General features: G+C 46.4%; 1 protein-coding gene across 2 annotated transcripts in view; it reads left to right on the top strand.

The window, feature by feature from the left end:
* The window catches only part of CTNNA1 (catenin alpha 1), a 115,002-nt gene extending 93,852 nt beyond the window's left edge, over window positions 1–21,150 (top strand). For both annotated transcript variants that reach the window (XM_030283950.4, XM_012576136.5), the window contains 8 exons: window positions 521–677; window positions 5,767–5,967; window positions 7,010–7,161; window positions 9,779–9,889; window positions 11,358–11,539; window positions 12,290–12,395; window positions 17,453–17,587; window positions 20,013–21,150. In XM_030283950.4, the coding sequence (XP_030139810.1) occupies window positions 521–677; window positions 5,767–5,967; window positions 7,010–7,161; window positions 9,779–9,889; window positions 11,358–11,539; window positions 12,290–12,395; window positions 17,453–17,587; window positions 20,013–20,300 (1,332 nt within the window). In that variant the 3' untranslated portion in view covers window positions 20,301–21,150. The remainder of the gene's footprint in view (window positions 1–520; window positions 678–5,766; window positions 5,968–7,009; window positions 7,162–9,778; window positions 9,890–11,357; window positions 11,540–12,289; window positions 12,396–17,452; window positions 17,588–20,012) is intronic.
* Window positions 21,151–21,854: the final 704 nt, after the last annotated feature.

The following is a 21,854-nucleotide window of genomic DNA, read 5'->3' as shown; positions in this document are numbered from 1 at the left end:
CACAGCAGAAATCTGAAGTCATTACAACAATTACTGGCTAGATCCAAAGTAAAGCTTCAAGGAAAAGTGATAAATCAAAATTTATCTTAAATTTGGTATTTGCATATTGTTTCTACTTCAGTAGGTATAAGATTAATCCTTTTTTGACCTTTTTACTGAGGTTTGGCAAGTAGCAAATGCAGCCTTGAGTGTACTAAATGTCATCCTGTCTAAAATACTTAACAACACAGCCTGCACTGGGAAAGCAACACCTTGTTACCACGAACTGCTAAAGACAGGTGAAACCAGCTCTTGTGAAAACTTGCCAAGTGATTTTGCTTCTGATAAGTATCCATAATAAATGTGGAAGCAGGTATGAGTTGGATGTGAGAGCAACAAAATTAAACACTTCTGTGTTTAAACATCAAGTTCCTCAAAACTTATTAAATTTCCTTTGTCTGCTGCTGAGTTCATTGGATAAACACACAAGAGGTAATAATTTTGTTGGGATATTTTTTAAAAATCCAGAGGTGTTTTACAGGTCATCAATGCTGCACTGGCTCTGGCTGCTAAACCCCAAAGCAAACTGGCTCAGGAGAACATGGATCTGTTCAAGGAGCAGTGGGAGAGGCAAGTCCGTGTGCTGACGGACGCCGTGGATGACATCACGTCCATCGATGACTTCCTGGCCGTGTCAGGTAATCAGGGCTCCAGCCTGGGAGATAATCATCCCCCTAAAAGCTTAATCCTGGAAAGGGGTGGTTTTGACATGTGTTCTGGAGTCTGTGAGGCTTTTGGAAGGGATGGTGTTGTCACATCTCACCTGGGATCACCTTGTGCCCAGCAAGGTGTGGCAGTGCAGCAGGAGATCTGGTTTCAAGGAGAAGACACTTTCTGTCCCAAGGTTTGGAATTGCTGGCTGAACTAAGGATGAATTACCATTTAGCTGCTGTAGACAAGCCTCACCAGTAACTCAGGGGGAAATAGAACATGTTTATGTCCGAGGTAGGAACTAGCAGAAAAAATTATCCCTGAGGTCACCTTAGACTGCCATGTAAACAAAACTGAATATCAAACCGTGGTTGTACAAGTTAATTAAAATAAAACTGTTCATACCATGTCAGCTTCAGTAAAGTTTTAGGAGTTCTTTAAAAAGATTGGATCATTATAATAGATTAATAATTACATTTGCCAAAGTACTTGCCAAGTTAATCCATTTTATCAGCATCTTGATAAAGATCCACTATCAGCTAATGTGACCTAAAAATAATGGGGGCATTTTTATTTCCACATCCTTTAATTGTGCTCTAGTCAGAGGACATGGAGATGCAACCATGTGAATTGTGTCTGCAGTAGTGTTCACAAATCACCAGTGCAAGCTGGGATTCTAATTTCTGTGGTGCAAGTAGGTTTGGGCATCTGAATTGACCTAAAACCTCCAGTTGTAAAGAGCGATTTCACAGGAGGATGTGTGGAGTCAGAAGTACCAGGTGAACATACATAGAAAATGTAGATGAGAAATTAAGGTCCTGAATTAAGAGGTCTTTTTTTTTTTTTTTTTTTATTTTTAAGAAAAACCAAAGAAAAGCCCAAGTGGTGTTCCTGTGATGAGTCACCTGCATTATCATACACACTGTATTGTGGCTCCCTGGGCTCTCAATAAAATTCCTCTTTGCAATGAATGAGCATAAACTTCTTGGGCAGTTCAGTGTCCAAGCTCGTTGTATCTGTGTGTGCTCACTGGGCAGCAGCAGCTGGAGGAGCCTGGTTTGGGGAATCTGTGCAGAGGGAATTGTGTGCTGAAGTTCGAGGCTCCACTTGAAGCTCTCCCACAAGTGTACAAACATGTGAGAAGGAAAAGCTGGGTGTCCATACAAACACAGCCTGTGTGAAGCTGCCAAAATCACTCTCCTTTCCTGGTTGTCCAGGTTTAGCACCACAAGCTCAAGTGAGTTGTGGGCAGGACAGCCCCATCTTCTGCAGGGATGCAGGTTAGAACAGAACTGGGGGTTTTGGCTAAATGACCAAATCTGTTGCATGGCTGTACTCTCAGCAGCTTGGCAGTAAGCAGAGGTTTCTTTCCTGGGGTGGTGGCACATTGACTTACAAGAGTTCACCTCAAGTGAGTGCTCACCACCCAAAATGGAGCCAAGGAAATGTAGTTTGAGACAACTCCAGATACTGAAGTGCATTCAGTAATTATTTATATCTGTGTTATTGAAGACATGGTAGAAAAATATTAAAGCAATAAATACTCTTTTAAACATTATTTGTTTGAACTTTGATAAATGTTTTCCATATAATGCCACAACTCCAATTCATCTGCTTGAAGTCTGAACTTCTCTTTGGATAAAGTCATAGTGGGTATGATTTATATCAAGTGCTGTTTGGGGTTATTAGGATGTTTGTATCAGTTACTAACTGGGATGTAAGCAGAATTTAAAGGAGTTCTTGTGAGTGCATGTGTGTGTGCATATATAAATATGTATGTAAGCCATCCCACATCCCTCCTGTGTGATGTGCTGAAGTAAAGGCTTCACCATTCAGCTCATGCTGCAGGATTGTATCAATTATCCACAAGTAAAGGCTTGATGAAAGAGATGCTGGGTTTAGGTAACAGCAGAACATCAGAGAAGAAGGATCCACCAGTGCACAGAGCTGCAGGTGAGCTTGCAGGTGACAGCACTTTCATGGGTACAGCAGCAGAAGGGCCCTGTTGAGTTAGGGCAGGGTCTGGGGGAGGCTCACTTTCAGGATGGGAGGTGGATGGCACAGGAGCCCTGTAGCCTAGAGATGTCTGTGTGCTTCCAGCCATGAGTGATGTGCAGCTCAGGGAGCTCCAGCATCAGAGGTGCTATCTCCTGAACAGCCCTTGACAGATTTTTCTCATTTAAGCTGGTGTTAGTTCTTCTTTTGACCACTAAACTGCTGGCACCTCCATCATCCTGTGCAAAGATTCACAGCTGAAGTGTGGTCCCTGTGAAGAACCTCCTTGTTTTGCACTGTCTCCTGTTTGCTTCATTTGATGCCCCTACTTGTACTAAAGATGGTGAAGAGGTTTTTTCCCTGTTCTGTCTCTTCATGTTGTTTGTAAACGTGCAGAGTTCTGCCATGCACTTTGTCAGTCATCGCTTCCCTGACTGCACAGACTCTGCCTGTTTCATTATTCCTCATTTCAAAGCTCTCCTGTACCTTCTGTAATTCTTATCACTCTTACCAGTACCTTCCCAAAGCACTCTGGGTGTGTTGGTGTGCCCACTATCTCTGTTCTTTAGAGCAGTTGCTGATAGCACCATGTAATTGTCAAATTCAATGTTCTGAAATTACCTGAATCTCCTTTGAAACCCTCTTAAAAAACCATTCCATTTGCTGCCTTCTGTTCCTCTGCTGCTGACAGAGGTTTATGCCACAGATTGCCCATCTCAGTGGAACTGTTTTTTCTGAAGAGCCTCCCAGTGAATAGTGCCAGGATGAACACTGTATTTGCAGGAATGTGAAGTCCCCAGTTTGCTCCATGTGCTGCCTGGCCTGGCTCCTGCAGTGCCCCTTGGCAGCAGAGGTTCAGCATGGAAATGGTTCTGAGACCTTCCACAGGAGGTGCAGCAGAGAAGCACAGTTGTATTTATGAATGTGGCTTCATCTCCCGACTGCTGCTCCTTAATTTTGATCTCCTGTAGCCCTCAGACTCCCTCACAGACTGCTGTAGTTGTTTGGAAAAGCATTGCTTCATCCCTTTAATGTGGATGTGGGTGGAGGTGGAAGGTGTTTGGTGGGCGTGGATTGAGGATTGACAGTCGTGGGTGACTTTTTATTCTGTAGTTTTTCACAGTTTAATGTATTTCCTTGTTTAGTCTAAAAATCATTTATATTAAAAAAATGCTTTTCCTTTTACCTTGTTGCCCAAGCACACCATTTTCCCTGTAGCTGTTTTGGTGGGACAAGATCTCTTTGCTGTTGCCTGTGCTGTGTGGTGTTGCTGTGGGAAGTTTCTCCTGCTCAGCAGGAGGACAGGGGGGTTTGGATGTGGGACAGCCTTCTCCCATGCCCAGAGGTGCTGGTGGGGAGCCCATGCTCTGTGTGCCCGTAGGATGGGGAGCACTGGGTGTATTTACAAGGACTCAGCACAGTGTCAGATCTTATCTGTTATCATCCAGCAGGAGAATATCTCCAGAGCAGATAGACCTGACAGTCCTGCACTTCCCTGGGCCCTTTGCAAGCTGCCCTGTGGGTTATCTCCCTCTAGAAGGGACTTTCTGGCACTTCACATCTGCAAAAGGCATTAAATGATCAGCAGACATTTAAATATTCACCTTCATTTTGTCCATGCCTTTTATTAAAGTTCGGATAATCCAAAGAGGCTTTTAAATGGTCTGTGGCTTAATTTATTAGTTTAGGAATTGAAGCAATAAACAGTCTATGCTTTGGCCTGGCGCCAAAGCTTTTTCTTTGGGCTCCTGCAGTTCCCAGGGCTGTCTCTTCTTTAAATACCCTCTGTGCTCGCTGTGGCTCCTGTGCTGCTCACTGACTTGGCAAATCACTAATGAACCTGCTCTTTGCTCTCTCAGGGCCACATTCTGCCCTCAGCTGAACCTGCTCAGGCTGAGTTGCTTCAGAGGGATTTCACAAGTGTAATTTTTGCCCAGGTTACTTACTGAAGTATTGCAATATTGCACCTGGCTGTGTTAATTTTATGTAAATCAGGCATAACTTCCCACAGCAATCCTTTCAGGCAATTTCTCCAAATCCTCTCCCAGCCAACACTGTGAGCTTCTTGTCTCTACAAACTCTTGCAAAATAGCTCTTTTACTACCTGCAGAGGGAATAAAAGCCACTTGCATGGGTTGGCAGTGTAGAAAGATTAAGTCAATGGTAATCAACCCTGGAAACTATTTTAAGTGACAGAGCAGAAATGTTTCCAAGTTGGTTTCTTACCAAGCAGCCCAAATGCTGGTGTTGGATGATGATACTGAAACATTAGTCTTGGTACATTAAAGAGTTCTCTAGCAGAGTTTGGAAGTCTATAATAATAGTTTGGGAGATCTTAAGGGTAGGTTTCCCCAAATAAAGATCCAAATTTCTTTAGGCATCTTCAGAAATCTCTTAGAGGGTTTTTCCAATTTTGGGCTTCTTGGACTCGATGAATAGGGAAAATATCTCTTTACAAAACCAGAAAATGTATATTTAAAAAGCTAATTGCAAACAGAGGTCTTGTCTTTATTTTTTTTGTTTGTTTTCTGAACAGTCAGTGAGTGTTGTGTGCCTGGCATGCTTTCCACATTATTCACTGCATACGTGACATGTCTCAGATGGGAATGGGCGACTCACAGTGTAATGTGCTCCAATGGAATGTGTGTGGCTGTAGGAAAACACTCTGGAGGAAGCTGGAAACTGCACCAAGTGTCTGTTGGAGTGTTGAGGGGAGTAGGTGTGGTGCTGGGGAGGTGCCCATCACCCCACATGCACTGGCAGAGGAGTGGTTTGCAGGTGTTTGAAATAAGGGCTGGGGCAATCCAGGAGAGAAATACGGAAAGAAACCAGGGGAGAGCTCAGAATAACTCAGCTTTCTTGTTGGTAAAATCAAGTACAAACAGGGCAGGATGTTTGGAGGCCAGTTGGTGAATGGATTGGTATTTTTTTGACACCTCCTGTGGAAGGGCAGCTCTTTGCTGGTTGTAGTGACCTTCACATTAATGCTTGACAGCATCTCCATGGAGCTTCTATAGAGCAGGTCCTACCCTGAGGACAGAAAAGACATTGCCATCTAAATCCTCCTTCTTTTACCTCCAGAGAATCACATTTTAGAAGATGTAAACAAATGCGTCATCGCTCTCCAAGAGAAAGATGTGGATGGCTTAGACCGCACGGCCGGCGCGATCCGGGGCCGCGCTGCCCGCGTCATCCACGTGGTCACCTCGGAGATGGACAACTACGAGCCTGGAGTGTACACTGAGAAGGTGCTGGAAGCAACCAAGTTACTGTCCAACACAGGTAAGGGTCGCTCACTCCAGGAGCCCTGAATTGCTGTTGCTTGAAAGCTTGTGGGCAGCTGGGTACCCGTGTACCTGTGAAATCTGTTAAAGACTCAATTTGCTGTAATGCGAATTAGTGGGAGTTGTTGGCAAAACTGTTGCAAAGTGAGAAGAGTGATTTTGCTGTGTTGACTGGCTCAAAGCTCAGCTGTGCACAAGGTGTCCCTGAGTGTGCTCGCTGTCATGGACTGGGCTGTGGGAAGCAGAAACATCGGGAATGAATCCCAGACGTGAGTGAAGGCTTGGAAGTTGTGCTGTGCTCATCTTGGAGTATTGCACCAGGCTCTGCAGCTGTTCAGAGTCCAGAAGGAAGATCACATTCTCCCAGCAGAATAAATTTAGGGTAATAATTAGGGTAAATTTTGTAAAGCATCTTTACAGCTGCTGGAAGAGCACTGAAGGTTGTTATGCCCCACACATAAACACCTAATCAGGGTGTTCCCTGTGAACTACTGGTGACATCCATAAGGGTGAGGGGCGATTCTGGCTGTTTCAGTGCTAGCTACTCGTTGCTGATTTTGCTTTAATTATTTTGATGAGGAATCAAGGGTGACACTGAAGAAACAGCAGACTCTAACTGGTTCTGGCATGTTCTTCCTGGGGCACCATGAGTCACTGAAATGCAGCACTGCAACCTGCCCCCTTCCATGAGTTTCCTGATGGTAGCATGACTTTTTTTTCCCCCCCCCAAAAAATTATGTAAATCTGCAGGGAACATCAAACAAACAATTAATATTTTATCCCATAGTTTCTAAGAGCTTCCCCAGGTGTTTTCTCCTTGTCCATTAGAAGGGTCTGATAAACTTCACTGTCCAAGGGGAAAACACCGAAGAGCAGCAGTGTAAGCAGAAACGGAGCTGGATTAAGACTTCACCACCTGTACCAAACGCTGTGATTTCAATGGAAGGACTGCACAGCTCCCAGGACAGTTAAGAGAAGGCAGGAGTGGGAAGCAGAGAGTGGCTGGGGTGGGACTGACCAGCCTTGTGCTCTGGGTGCAGTCATGCCACGCTTCACGGAGCAAGTGGAAGCTGCGGTGGAAGCGCTGAGCTCCGACCCTGCGCAGCCCATGGACGAGAACGAGTTCATCGACGCCTCCCGGCTGGTGTACGACGGCATCCGCGACATCAGGAAAGCCGTGCTGATGATCCGGGTGAGCTTTCCCCGCCTCTGTTCCTCTGACAGCCTCAGCATAATGGAGAGCAGACAGGAGAAAATTTTCATTTAGCTCCTATTAACATTCAGAGTCTTAAAATGTGCTAATCGCTGTGGAGCACTTGAGCAGTGCCTTTGGATTCAGATTCATTAACCAGATCTGAGCATCGATGATGGCCGGAGTTGTGTTGCTAAATACCCTTCATACATCTTTTGTAATCTCATGGTAATGCCTGGCTCGTTAATGTGCTAAAATCAGTGACCTTTCAGTTAACAACAGCAAATTAATTCAGAACTATAGATGCTTGTTGATGGTTTGAGAGCTTAGAAATAAAACCTAATGGCTCTTCATTAAGTAAATTTTGAGAATTAATGTTAGTTAGTCAAAAGGAAGCTGAGATGAGTTCAGTCTGTAGTTCCTAGAGCATGTAATTTGTTAATTGGCTAACCTGGGTGTACAGGGGCAGCTCACAGAAGCCTTGACTCCTGTGTGCTTGCTGTGGGTGTGACTTGGGAGCTCTAATTTCGTATAGGCCAGTTGGTTGAAGGGATGCAGAAAAGGATGCTTCTGGTTGCAGCTGATCCATGGACTTATTTCTTGGATCTTACTGGGGTAAAAATGGGCAGGAGCCAGAGATAATGAAGACAAATATAGGGGGTTTATTCCTTTATGTTTTTCTTTTTCTTGTATTCCTTTGACTCTCAGAAACTGCCTTGGTCTTTCAGACTGGTGACCATGGCAGATGCAGCTTGGTGGTCAGTAAATTAAGAATGTACAGCCCCTGAAGATATGTGATTGCAGTAACCATTGCAACAGCATCTTCCATGTTTGCTACTTAAAGCAAAGAATCAGATGAGAATCCAGAGGAAAAGCTGACAACCACACCTGTTCTTTCCATGGAATTTTTTTCAGACAAGCTCGGGATTTTTAGACAGCCAGTGGTAGTTGAGGATATCAAAGCTTTCCTGCTATGCAGACAGAGGGTGTGATTCCACCCCTGCTGAAGCCCTTGTTACTCAGGACAGGAGGCTGGGCTGCCACTCCCAATGGGCAGCAATTACCCAGGCTGGCAGTGCCAGGAGTGCTGATGTTTGCCCCGTGCCACCCTCCAGGGCCAGGGAGCCACAGCTCCACTGCCAGCAGCCAACAGCAGCTCCCTGGCACACAGCAGCCACCTAGAAGGAAGTTAAAATATTAGCACTTGTCATCCAGAGAGTTTATTTTGGGATAAAAGTGCCATCCCAATGGGGATCCCAGGGCTTGGTGTAACCCTGCTCACAGGGGCTCATTCACTTCAGTTTTGTCCAGAGGCTCTTGCTCTTTACAGGGAGCAGCAGGAGAAACAACTGCAGCACCTCCTCTTTGTGTTTATGCAGGGTATTTTCAAAACTACCATCTCACTGTATCTGTATTTAAAGAGAAGCTCTTCCCCCATCCCTGCTGCCCAGGCTGGTCACTCCAGAGGAGCTTCTGCCCTTGGTGGCACTTGAAAGGCAGAGTTACAATTTGTGTGTCCCTGGGCTTTGGGAGGGATGGGCAGAGGGTGTCACAGACAAATCATGTACAGCAGAACTGTTTTCTTTTTGCTTTTTCTTTTTTTAAAGAAATATTGATACACTGAGCTGCTTTTTAGTGTGTGTCTCTCTGTTGATTTGGGGATATACCCTGTTCTCCAGGGCCTGGAGAGGAGGCTGAAATACCCAAAGTCTTGATTGTCACCCTACTCACCTTTGCTTTTTGGCAATTATTTTGCATGTCCATCTCTATTTTCACTGTATCACAAAGTGTCTGTAGTGGAAGACAAGTCTGTGAAATTCAAAGCATAGGAAAAAAATCTAAAGAACAGGGACTTTTTTTGCATCTTATCTGTTAATCACAATTTATTACATCTTTCAGTGAAGTTCTTTCTTGACCCGGCTCTGGAGAATTGTCGTGAAGTGCCACTTTAGCAAAGATGTAGTATTTTGACAAACATGCTGTTTAAACTTGATAGACTTTATAAAAAGTTTGCCAGCTACAGACTGGCAGTAGCAAAAATAAATCCTAGGCAAGCAGGAACTAGGTCAGATGTGTTTAGCCTACAGCATAAAAGCTGGCCCTTACTAGCTGAAATTTTTCAGCTTTTCCCAAGGGATAAGGATAAACTTTGAGATATTTTATCTGTTGTTAATTTAGTCAATGCTTTGATTCATAATTGTGCTGAAGACACTGTCTGTGCTTCTGAACCAGCCCTTAGAGCTGTGTGTAATTCCAGCTTCAGAATCTCCAATGAAGCTTTTACATTTAATCAACTCGCAAAAGCACTGTTCGTTTTGCAAGAACTTTTTCTGTCTTTCAGATGCTGAGTGCATTAATGTCCTAACAAATCTCAGCTGTTTAGTTACTGCTGTGTGATTCTGGGGATCCCTGTGGTGTTTAACAGGAGCAGTCAAGCACATAAAATCACACGTGTTCAGAGCTGGATACAGTCCCTGTATTTACTTTTTTGTTGAAAACATGGAATAATTTTTACCTCCACTGATTCCCATTCTCTCTGCTTGAAAAATAATATTCTTGTTGGTTTTCAGAGCCGTGAAATCTGTAGTTTGACTCTGCTTGAATGCTTTTTCCTCAGACTCCTGAAGAACTGGATGATTCTGACTTTGAGACCGAGGACTTTGATGTCCGAAGCAGAACCAGCATCCAGACTGAGGATGATCAGCTCATTGCTGGACAGAGTGCAAGGGTAAGGCACAAACCTCAGCATTATCAGAGTCAGACCTACCTTCAAGGCACACTTCAGCTTGCTTTGAAAACCCAGGTTAAATTTGGGAGGGTGATGATAAAAATTGCTGGATCGGAAAACTGGCATTCTTTGTTTCCAGCATTCTTCTGAAAAGGAGCTTGAGTGAAATGCAGTTGGTCTGATGGATGTTAGAAACATCAGTGTTTTATTTTGGGTATTCTGAAAGATCAAAATCCTTTTAGGACCAAGAAATTACATCACATTTTGATATCACAGACACAGTAGTTGGGTCAGCTTCTGCAGGGATGTACAGGGCAGATCACTCCATTGGATTAATGTTATTTTCAACAGACAAACATTAACTTTATGAGAAAAAAATCTTCCCAAAATGTCTCCTCACACACGTGCTGGTGGGAGTTTGGTCACTGAGCGTTTATCAAGACAACATTGAGAGGAACTCAGAAATGAAATCATTTTAACTAACTGCATTTCCTGTGACTCAAAAATGAAAGCATTGATAGGCAATATATAATCATTAAGAGGTGAAACCCTAAAATCAGTGCATTGAAGGAAGACCAGGCCTTACCTATTGCTTTTCTTTGACACGGCCCCTCTGGATCGATAACAATTTACACTCTTGGGAAGGTGCCATGGCAGATTTTTTGTGGAGGCTCTTCCTGCCAGGCAAGAAGTAGCCAGACCATATTTATCAAACTTGGGCCAGGTTGGCTTGGGAATTACAGTAGCTGGGAGTATTTTTATGCTCCCCTCCCTTGCATAAGCATTTTCTACGCCTGGACCCTCACCCCCTTGTATTTAAATGCAGACATTGCTCATTTACCTCATTTACCACAGCTGCTGCCAGAGGATTTTTAGTACCAAAGGCTCCTTTTCGCCTGCTCCTGGAAGCATCTGTGCTCCCAGTATTTATGAAGGCAAGGCCATGGAGTCTTACACAGGCTATAAACCCAGTCTGAGAGATTTTATTTGGGAGTAAGCACATACTCTTTATTTTCACTTACTCTTTCCTCAGCAGACATGTTTCAAAAGAGTACAGCCAGCTTTTTGCAGGGAAGAGACTGGTAATATTTCTTATTATCCTCAGTACTCAAGTGGAACTTAATTTTAAAACATTGAAATTTTCTGTAAAAGACAAGTCCTCCTTCTTCATGCAGTTTTATTTTGAGGGATGGTAATATGTGGCAAATTTGTTTGGAGTCTTAACAGCTTTATCACGCAAAGGCCCATATTTTAAGTGTCAACTTGTCTTTCTGGGCACTTTTTCGTAAAAAAGAGTATAAACTTTGTTTCAAAATGGAAGCAAATGGCTCTGTAAAGCCTCTAGGTAGAGGATTGCTATTAAAGTTTTATCCCCCATCTACATGACTGAAATTGGTTATTAGTGAAATGTTCCAAAAAGCCTCTACAAGACAGCAGGAGGCCATGTGAGAAAACTCTTCTCTTCCAGGCTATCATGGCTCAGCTCCCTCAAGAGCAGAAAGCCAAGATTGCTGAGCAGGTCGCCAGCTTCCAGGAGGAAAAGAGTAAATTGGATGCTGAAGTGTCAAAATGGGACGACAGTGGCAATGACATCATTGTCCTGGCCAAACAGATGTGTATGATCATGATGGAAATGACAGACTTCACCAGGTGAGGCTTTTTCATTTGTGCTCACTCCGAGCTGCCTGGGCTGCTGGGCTTTCAATGAGACACGGTGCAAGTTCTCCTAAGAGTCTCATTTCTTATAATTTCTTTTAAATGGTGCCCTGTTCCAGCTGCATATTAACTGGGGAGATGCATTATTGTGCAGTGGCTGGGTGGTAATAACTGTTTAAATTGATCTACAGATACACAGCAGTTATTGCCTGTCTTTCTTCCTTTCTTTCTTAAGGGTGATTCTTGTCCCCAGGAATATATATATATATATATATATATATATATATATTTGCTCAGTTTTTTACAGCATTAAATTCTATGGGCTTCTCAATATTGCCATACTGCAGAAATAGTTCCTAGTACAGTTATTTGCAGAGGAAAGACAGGGTTTTTGATGCCTTTTGAAATTAATTTACCAGATTTTATATAACACTGTTTTTTAAACTTCATGTTCCATTCCATAAAAATTGCAAATCTGTCTTCTAAAATGTTATCTCTTATCATCATTAAGCTGCTCAAAGCAGTAAAATTTAAGATGTTTTTATTCCTGGATTTAAGCTAAATGTGGGGAAGAGCTGAAAGGGGGTAACTCTTGAAAATGAAGGTGCTGTAATGGCTGCTCCTGTCTTTTCCTGCCCTTTGGGTGAGGAGTCACTGCCAGCACAGTGTGGAACAGAAAAGGGACACAGAATTCACTGCTGTGGTTTCCTGGTGCTAGGAGGGAGCGTCTGCTCTGTTTTGCAGGGGCAAAGGTCCTCTGAAGAACACCTCAGATGTGATCAGTGCAGCCAAGAAGATCGCAGAGGCCGGGTCCAGGATGGACAAGCTGGGCCGGACCATTGCTGACCACGTAAGTCACAGTCCTGGAGCCTCCTCCTGGAGCACCAAGGAGCAAGAGATCTTCCAGTACTGCAGGCGTGATGAACAGATGAAAATGTGTTTGCTTTTGGGGTGTTTTAATTGATTTTCCGGATCTGCTGCTAGAAAATTCTGTTCTTTCTGTTCTGTCCAGCTGCTCTCCCTCCTCCCTGAGCAGTGACACAGCAGCTCCTTGGCTGGAATCAGACCCCTGGCACTTTGTGCTTCAGGTCACACAGAGCCAGGGCAGTGCCAGTGCTGAGCAGGACGCAGGCTGGGCTCACCTCACACCCAGAGCACAGACTGCAGGGACAGCGCCTGCACAACAGCACCAGCCCATTGCACAACCTTTCATACTGGTTTTGGGGCAGCTTTTTAAGATGAACAATTTCCACAGACTGAGTGGGGAGGGTGTCAGAGCTCTCTGTGTTTTTTCCTGTTCAGTCAGAGCTGATGAAGGCTTGGAGCAAGGCCTGCAGTGACCGAGCGTGGCTGTGCTGTCCCAGTGTTGGGAAGGAATTCTTACAGGACTGAACGAGCATGGCCAGCTCAGGGATTTATGCAATGCCTGTCCTGAACCACTTAGAAACTGGGCCAAGCAAGAGCACCTTTGGCCACAGCCCACACCCAAATAGCAGGGAAACATCAACAGTAGTAATAATATTCCACCTTCAAGAGAGACTCTGAAATGCAGGGAGGTTAGTCTGAGATCATGGGCTAAACTTTGTTTTCTCCAGTGGTCACTCACTTTCCAGACCTTTCAGGATGGAAATTTGTAGTGCAAGGTTTTACCTGTAATAGGTGTCACTTTGAAAGTAAATCATTGCAGTGAAGGACTCTCTCTTAATGTTGCATTCAGAGGTGCTTGTCTACACCCTCCTTTATTAATGATGCAGAGAGAAATGTTCAATGGGGAGATAAATTTGATAAGTGTTTTTTCAAATGGCTTTCCTTGCTATAGCATTTTGACAGCCTTGTTTCTGCAAGAACCAGGTGTGCTGCTGGTGTAGGTAAATGAAGCAAGGAGCAGTTTGTGTTCGAGGTCTCAGGAGAACTTGAGCTGAAGGTTTACAATGCCTTTTCCTTTTTTTTTTTTTTTTAATTCACATATTTTATGCAAAATTGGTATATGGTTTTCTGTACTAAGCCATTTCAAAATATAAAAGAAAACTACTTTTAGTACCAGCAAGGTCCTTAAAAATGTAACAGATTAAGCACGTGTTTGAAGATAAATATGAGCAGCACTGTACAGTTAGTCATTTTGACAAGAATATAGCTTTTTCCTGACTCCATACTCTGCTAATACTTTGAGCCTGCATATTTCATTAGATGTGCTTCCATACTCTTTAGAAACGTGTTAATGTGGAGCAGTGTGACAGCTACAGAGCAGGGACAGCTCCGAGTCCTGGTTCCTGCTCTCCTGCTCCTGGCTGGGAGCACAGAGGGGCTGTGTCCTGTGTGCTGGGTGACACCAGAGCTGTGACCCCTTGTGTCAGTGTGCCAGCAGCTCCCAGCAGCACATTCCTCTGCAGCTCCAAGAGCTGCTGTCCCAGGAATTCCCTGTCTGTTGGGAAGAGTTCTGCCATCAGCTGCAGGTTCTCCCCGAGGTTTCCATCCCTCACTCCAAGCAGCTGCTGCTTGCTGGGAACAGGGGAATATGAAGCAGTTATGAGCACAACACAGATGACAGTGATTTGCAGCAAGGGTTCTCTCTATTATTTATTTTTTGAATGTCAAAGCACCTACAAAGCCAAAGGAACTTTCTGTTCCTTTTTTCCTTTCATAGCAGTGGGAGGCCGAGGTTACATCAGCTCTGATGATCCACTGAGAAGCAGCTGGGGGTGAGGGTAGGGGTTGCCCCACTTCCCAGTGAAAGGCTCCAGCAGGCTCATGCTGGGGAGACTGGTCCCTGGCTGGGGGGCTGGGGTGGGGACCCTGGGCCTGGGCTGGTGGCAGCTGCTGACACACGTGGTCAGTGCCGTCCTGCCAAGGAGCTGCTCCCCAAAACAGCTGCTGGCAGCTCCTGCTGGGCCCAGGACATGTTTTGGGAATTCCTGGCGCAGCAGGGCCCATTTCCAAAGGGAGAGGCAGTGCGAGGAAGAAGCTCTGGGGTTGCTGACTCTCCCCTGCAGCCACTGAGGATGGGCTGTGTCCATCAGCACACACCACCCCTGCCCCTTTTCTCTGCAAAAACAGAGAAAAGGTGATTCTGCTTCTCTGCAGGCTGAGCTGGGGCAGCAGGAACTGAAATGGAGGGGTGTTTGCTGTGTCCACGATGGAGCCTGGATTTGACCTGAAGCAGCCAGTTTAGCTTTGCCAGTGACCTTCCCTGAGTCTGTGGCAGCAGCTCAGTTTGGGGGTTTGAGAAGGTGGGGTGTCCCCCAACACATTTATTTGCATCTGCACTGCACTCCCTGTGGGTTGTGCTGTGGGAATCCTCCCATGTCAGCTCTGCAGATGGGGGTTGTGGCTGTGGGTTAGTCCAGGAATGTCATCGTTCTTAATCAGTGTTCAAACTGTTGCCTTTTGGGTTTTTTGATTTGGATCCGAGTGCTCCTGCCTAGAAAAGGACAGGGCTCCTGCAGGCACCCACAGTGCCTTTTGTTGCTGCTCTTTTTTATCTTGTGTTACATCTCCATTTAAACCTCATCTGTCTTTGAGCTGAGTCCTCGGTCCTGCAGAAATAGCACACACAGGAGAGGATCTGGCTTTCCATCTCACACCATGCTGATGTCCACAGCCCAGTGATGATTCCTATTCCACGAAGGTTTTGCTGCCTTCCTCAGCTGCTGGTGATGGTGCAGCAGCCTCCTGCCTTGAGAGTCTTTCCTTGAAGGATTTCCCAGCCCCACAGAGTAGCTGGAGTTGTTGATCCATACCTCTGACATGCTGTACTGGGCATTTGTCAGGCCTCGAGCCCCTGCAGTGCTGTGCTGCTCACTTGCTGTGTTAGATGAGCTCTTTGGGAGATGGAGAGCAGTTTCCAAAATGGTAATTTGGGCTTTTCATTAACTCTTTGGCCAGGGCTATTTGTGGACTTGCTCTTAAACATCTTGTACTGCTGACTAATATTGATTAACTTAAAAAATTAACCTGCAAGCTTTGCTGCTTTGTTAGACAGGGCTTCACTACACTGATGGAAGCTGTGTGCCCACGCTGAGAGTTGCAATCACTTTGGGTGTTCCATCCTTTTCCTTGAGGCTAAGAAGGTGTTTTTTTGTCTGTTGCTGGGGTCAGATGCCATAAAGCCGTGCAGATCTCCCAGTGCAATGCCCCTGTGTGTGTGTGAGCTCTGTGTGCACATCACTGCAGCACCTGAGTTTCCTCTGCTCAGCACAGAGACCACTTTGCCTTTAAAAAGCCACTTGTTCTGGCCCTGGAAAAAAACAAATGTATGTGTTAGCTGCACTCACCTTCACTGCAGAGGGAAATGCCTGTTCTGGCAGATTGAGTGTGTTGGGAAGGAAATGCTCTATGTGAGTGGGACCCTGTTTGCACATCCCTGTGTGTGCACCATGATCTGCTCCTCTTTTATAAAAGAAAAGAGCTTCTGCTTCCATCTCATAGCTAAGGAGAGAAAGTCTGCAGGGAGAACCAGGGCTCAGAGCCTGCTGTTCACAGCCAGGAGGGGATTTTTACCTTGCCCTCAAAGGGGGGGAGAAGCTGCATGCCAATGCAACAACCCTCAGCTGGAGTGAAGCATTAAGTAATGAAGTGGTGCCACATTGAAGATTAATCTTCCAGTCGTGCCATGTCCATTATGAATCTTCATCAGATGGTCCATTGCACAGAATCAGGGTCTTAGGTGAAATGAGATTTTGCTGTGAACAGGGGTGTGTGAAAAAGAGCTCTTAAATCATTCTGGATGGGGTGCAGCTGTCCAGAAGGGTGGAAATCCCTGCAGGGTGTAATGCCAGGTGACTTCCACTGCTGCAGCTGACATAATGCTGGGCACAGTCAGCCTGCCTTGAGCAGGAGATAAGGATAGGTGGGAGTCTGATGGTGGATGCTGGGTGGGAAGATGAGATGATGAGTGACCATTTCCATGGAACAGGAGCTGTCTGTGGGGTACAACAAGTGATGCTTCTCTGGGGTTCAGAGCAGAGCTTAAGCAACATGGGGTGTGACCCAGTGTGCTGTAAATCACATGGGTGTGAAGCTGTAGGTGTTGTGTTTGTGAGTGTGAGCATGTGGGGTGCCCACCCATGGGAGACCTGCTGCTGGCACCCCATTGCTGCTGCTCCTAAGGGGGCTGCAGGGCTGGTGTGAGCAGCAGAACCCTTCCCACAGCCTTTTTGTCCTACACAGCCTGCTCTGGACTGTGGCTGCTCCTCAGCTGGGCTCCCCCCTGATCTGGAAATCCAGCCTGAGCCTGGCTCATCCATGGCTCATTCTTCAGTTCTGTCCCAGAAAATGCCACCTTCCCAAAGTGCACAGAGGGACTCCAGCAGAGCTTTGTGTGCAAAGCTGAAAAAGTTACCTTTCTCTTATGGATAACCGCTGCAGCAAGCACTTAAAAATGCCATTTTGTGCCTGCTGAGAAACCTGCTTTCCCCACTGCTACAACATGGGAGCAGAAGTCAGGAAAATCTGTTTGCTGCATGTAATTGAGTTGCTGTCAGGTTTATCATTTTTGAGCTTGGAATACTTAAGATTGAGGATTGAGGGAGGAATTGGTTACACCTTCTAGTTGAAGCTTGGGATCTTGGGTGTCAGACATCGCTGCTGTGTCCTGAGCAGTACAGGAAGGACCTTTTACAGCTGACAGACCTGCTATGAGGGGGGTAAATAGTCCTCCTTCTCTTCTTCTTCCTTCTGTTCCTCCTCTTCCTCCTCCCTGCTGAAGGGCAGTGGAAGGAGCCTGTGCAGTGCTGGCCCTGCTCACGGCTCCCGGGTTGTAGATGCCTCTCACGCTGCTCAGCTGTCTCCAAGCCAGGCTCAGCAGGGAGGGCAGCGCTGTCCAGCCCATCCCCTGCTCCGGGGGAGGTGCCTGGAGCTGTCAGGCTCCTGCCCCAGCTGCAGAGCCCGACGTGGCCGTGTCGCCCGCAGTGCCCGGACTCGGCGTGCAAGCAGGACCTGCTGGCGTACCTGCAGCGCATCGCGCTCTACTGCCACCAGCTCAACATCTGCAGCAAGGTGAAGGCCGAGGTGCAGAACCTGGGCGGGGAGCTCGTCGTCTCCGGGGTACGTATGGCACACGCCTGCTCAGGCAGCTTTGCTCCCCCAGGGAAGGGTCATTGCACGCTGAGCTTTTGTTAAACACCTCAGAACAGAGGCTGGAGATGCTGGAGCATTCAGAGTTCTCATGGATGCAGAGTTTGTGTTGCTGCCTCATTGTTCTGGGGAGAAACGCTTGCTGTGAAAATAGACTTCACATTTCCTTACTCAACAGTGTTTGCAGACAGATTCACTTCACCTCTGTGTAATCTGTTTTCCAGACTGCTTTTCACTCTTAGTGAGGTTAAATCACTTTATCAGCACAGCTAACCCTGCCCCACATCTCTGCACAGCCTTGGAACATGCTGGGGTCCTGCAACGCTCCAGAGATGTTAATATCTCAGGATGGCTGTGCCCTGAAGAGTGCAGGGATTTTTAGTGGCTGCTCTGGTTTCTGACAGCTGGAAGCTGCCCCAGGCCAGCTTGCTTCTTTATTCCAGCCATTACTTTGCAAATAATTTTTTTCACTGTAGTTCATGAAATGCTGCCTCCTAAGACAATTCTGTATGACAGATATTTGGGGGTAAGGAAGTGGAGCTGAATTCTTAATTTCTTCTGGCATCCTCTTCGTTGTCCTGCACACGCACATTTGGTCACTTTTGGTGCTTTTGCCCAACCATGTCAGGCCTGAGGAAGGAGGTTGGAAGAAGAGACAGAATTGGCCCTGAATTGCTCCCTGAATCCCGATCAGCAAATGGAAGAAAACTTCTCATATTCTGCCATTTTGATACCACAGAATCATGGAACAGTTTGGGTTGGAAGGGATCTTAAAATTCATCCAGTGCCACCCCTGCCATGGCAGGCACACCTTCCACTGTCCCAGGCTGCTCCCAGCCCTGTCCAGCCTGGCCTTGGGCACTGCCAGGGATCCAGGGGCAGCCACAGCTTCCCTGGGCATCCTCTGCCACTGACATTTTCCAGTGAAACCCTGTTTGATATTTCAGTTGCTTAAATTTAGTAGCACAGATTTCCCCCAAAAAAACAGGGAGAGCTGTGGAAGGAGAACTTTGGGGCAGCAGCAGCAGGAGCAGTCAGCAATAGATATCCCTGCAGGAGCTGAGCCCAGCTGGGGGTGATGGGGCTGTGCTGCCCCTCCTGCTGCCTTTCCAGCCCCCCCTGCTCCCTTTCCAGCCTCCAGAGCAGCTCCAGGGACATGGTGGGACGTGCTGCTGTTCATGTCCTGGGAGCTGGAAGGCTGAAGGCATGATGCTGTCAAAGCAGGAGATGTGTTCCTGTACTCCAGGGCTTCACTGCAGTTGCTCAGTGTCTCCAGGATTTACATCCCCTCTGCCAGAAATTAATGATAGAACAGCCTGGATCTGTAGTCTGATCTCCTGGTTTTATCCCTTCTCCTCAAGCCTGAGGGTCAGATGAAGACCTCAGCCAGTCCAGAGGCACCAGCACTCCGAAAGGAAAGTTCTGTCCCGTGTTAATGCCCTGCCCATGCTCCAGAGTGCTGGGAGAGCAGAGCAGGGTCCAGGTGGGCAGAGCTGGCACCTGCAGAGTCTGACAGTCATTCAGAAAAGCACCTCCCTGCTCTCCTGGCATTTGATGATTCCTCCTGAGGATTCATGGAAACACTCCAGCATGGTGGTTTCCAGGCTCAGGAGAGGGAAGGCAGAGCACAGGGGTATGCCAGAGGATCTCAGGTGCCATGGTGGCACTTGGGGCACAGTGGGGTAGAAGAGAGGGGACAGTGCCCCATAAAAGCCCCAGAACCAAACCCTGCCCCAGATCAAACCCCTGTCCCAGCCCATTTGGCCTTGACAAGCTGGGGATCCCACCCAGAGCAGGACACTTGCCCCTGGAGAAGGGGGTCCTAGCTGAGATCACCACAGCGCTCCTCCCCTCTCTCTCCCACCCAGGCCTGGTCTCAGCTCTTTGTCCCCACTCTGCCCTACAGCTTTGACAAATTCATGTTTTTCCTTGTTTTGATGCTCTTGTTAATCAGGAACCAGCTGGGAAAGGGCTCCAGGCCTGGCTGGTGACGTAGTTGTGTTCCTTCCTTCCCAATACAATTTAGTATTCTAGGGCAATTTAAATATTTATTATCAGTGATTAAGATATTACTACAGCTTTATTAATCTCATTAGAGAATAAGCAACTATTAAAGCTTAGTCACAAAAGCAAAGGGCAGAATACAAATGTTGCCAATTGCCATTGATATGGAAAATGCATACAGGGGGGCAAACCCTGTTTTTGTATTGGAGGCACAGATCAGGTTTGTAACCACTGAACATCCAAAGGAAAATCCTGCCTCAAACTGGGAGCCTCAGGTTTCAAATGAAAAATAAAAATGAGTTTTCAAGTGGTTTTACCCACAGGCCTGTCGTGCTCTCAGTGGAACACTGTGCCTGGGGGTCTGTGGTGTGTAACTCTGTGTCCTTGGCAGGTGGACAGTGCCATGTCCCTGATCCAGGCGGCCAAGAACCTGATGAACGCCGTGGTGCAGACGGTCAAGGCCTCCTACGTGGCGTCCACCAAGTACCAGAAGTCCCAGGGCATGGCCTCCCTCAACCTGCCGGCCGTCTCCTGGAAGATGAAGGCTCCGGAGAAGAAACCCCTGGTCAAGAGGGAGAAACAGGACGAGACCCAGACGAAAATCAAGAGGGCATCCCAGAAGAAGCACGTGAACCCCGTGCAGGCCCTCAGCGAGTTCAAGGCCATGGAGAGTATCTAGAGGAGAGCTCTGGCTCGGGGGTGTTTTTCTCTAGCCCACCACTGCTACTTCCAGAACTCTACTTTTAATACCCTAAGGATTTTTCAAAAATTTACTATTCCTCCAAATGTATTTACTTAATATAATTTTGATAACTTTGTTTAGATTACCTGGGGAGATACTTAAATTTCTAAGTCCTATCAGTGTATCTTCAGCCTGCAGAAGTGTGGTAATTTAGATGGCTTTTAGTTTACAGGGGTGGATTTCTAGCTGGAAACTGTTTTTTATAATCTTGCTTTAAATGAAATATTCTATAACCAAAGAGGATTTTACAGTAACACTAATGGTTAACACTAATACTGGATCATGCTACTCAGAGACTCAGTTTTTGATGGTGATCAAGAGAGAAAAATTAGATTTTTTTACTCAAAAAAATGAATTATAAAGTATGTATGTGATAGTGTATCTCTGCTGTGGGGGTGGAGAAGGGAGCAAGCTCAGAGGAGTTTGAAATTGCAGCAGGCAGTGGCTGTGTGAGCACAGCTGGAAAACAGCTGGAAAAACGCTACACTCGTGCTTGGGCCGAGCTTTGCTGAGGATCGTGTTCAGAAGTGGGCTCGGTGGTGCCCTGGGGCCGTGCTGCTGCTTTTCCCGGGCTGCCCCGGAGCCCTCCGGGGTTCCCTGTGCTCCTGGCATCGCTCCTGGCACCGGAGGGGCTCCGCTGCCGGGGGAGCTCCCGGGGCCGATCCCGCGGAAACCTCCCCCGCTGTGGGCGGCCGATCGCTCTGCAGGACACGGACGGAATTGTAATGCCTGGTTACAAATTACTAATGTATTTTGCTGCGGGACACTAATAAAGTTGCTTTTCCCAGCTGGTGCATTGTGGTAGTGTGAATGGAGCGGACCCAGCCCGCCCATCGCCCCCCCCCGCGCCATTCAGATGCAAATCAGCTTTGTGCTCATTCCTCATAATTGCTCTGCATCCCGCCTTGGGCTTCCAGAGGCACCCAGGAAATCGTGTTTGCTCAGGCTGCAATTTAGACTGTACATTATTTGTGATAACTATAGCTACAAGGTATAATTTCGCTGTCTTATTTAAATTTTATGAATTTCACTGTGTTTCACATGTCCCAGTCGAATCGAGTGCAGGGAAGCGGTGCCTCTTCCTGTGGAGCTGGAAAAGCCTGGGCTGGAGTCTGTGTCTAAAATGCAGCTCCGTTTTAGAGCTGAACCTTGGCACTGAAATGTTATAATTTTATTTATCTCAATCAGCTCATAATTTACTGTATTAAGGTTATTGCTGTCATGTTACTGTAATGCTGATCATAATTAAGCTAAATAGTTTTTGAGATATTTTTGCCAAATGTATTATGTTTTCAAGCATTTTAGCCTCTTGAGTACAGCTATTAAACAGTGGAATGATAGGCTGTTTTCATACACCCTTAACATGTAAACAGGCTTGGAGGGGGAGCTGTGCTCCGCTGCCATTTGAGGGTTAACAGGCTGTAGAGATAATTATTAACTGAATTTATACAACATGGGTATTTTTTCTTCTGCTATTGTCTTAAAGGTGAC

The sequence above is a fragment of the Taeniopygia guttata genome, chromosome 13 (genome assembly GCF_048771995.1).
Source record: "Taeniopygia guttata chromosome 13, bTaeGut7.mat, whole genome shotgun sequence".
Taxonomy (NCBI): Eukaryota; Metazoa; Chordata; class Aves; order Passeriformes; family Estrildidae; genus Taeniopygia; species Taeniopygia guttata.
This window is presented reverse-complemented; position numbering and strand designations above follow the sequence as displayed.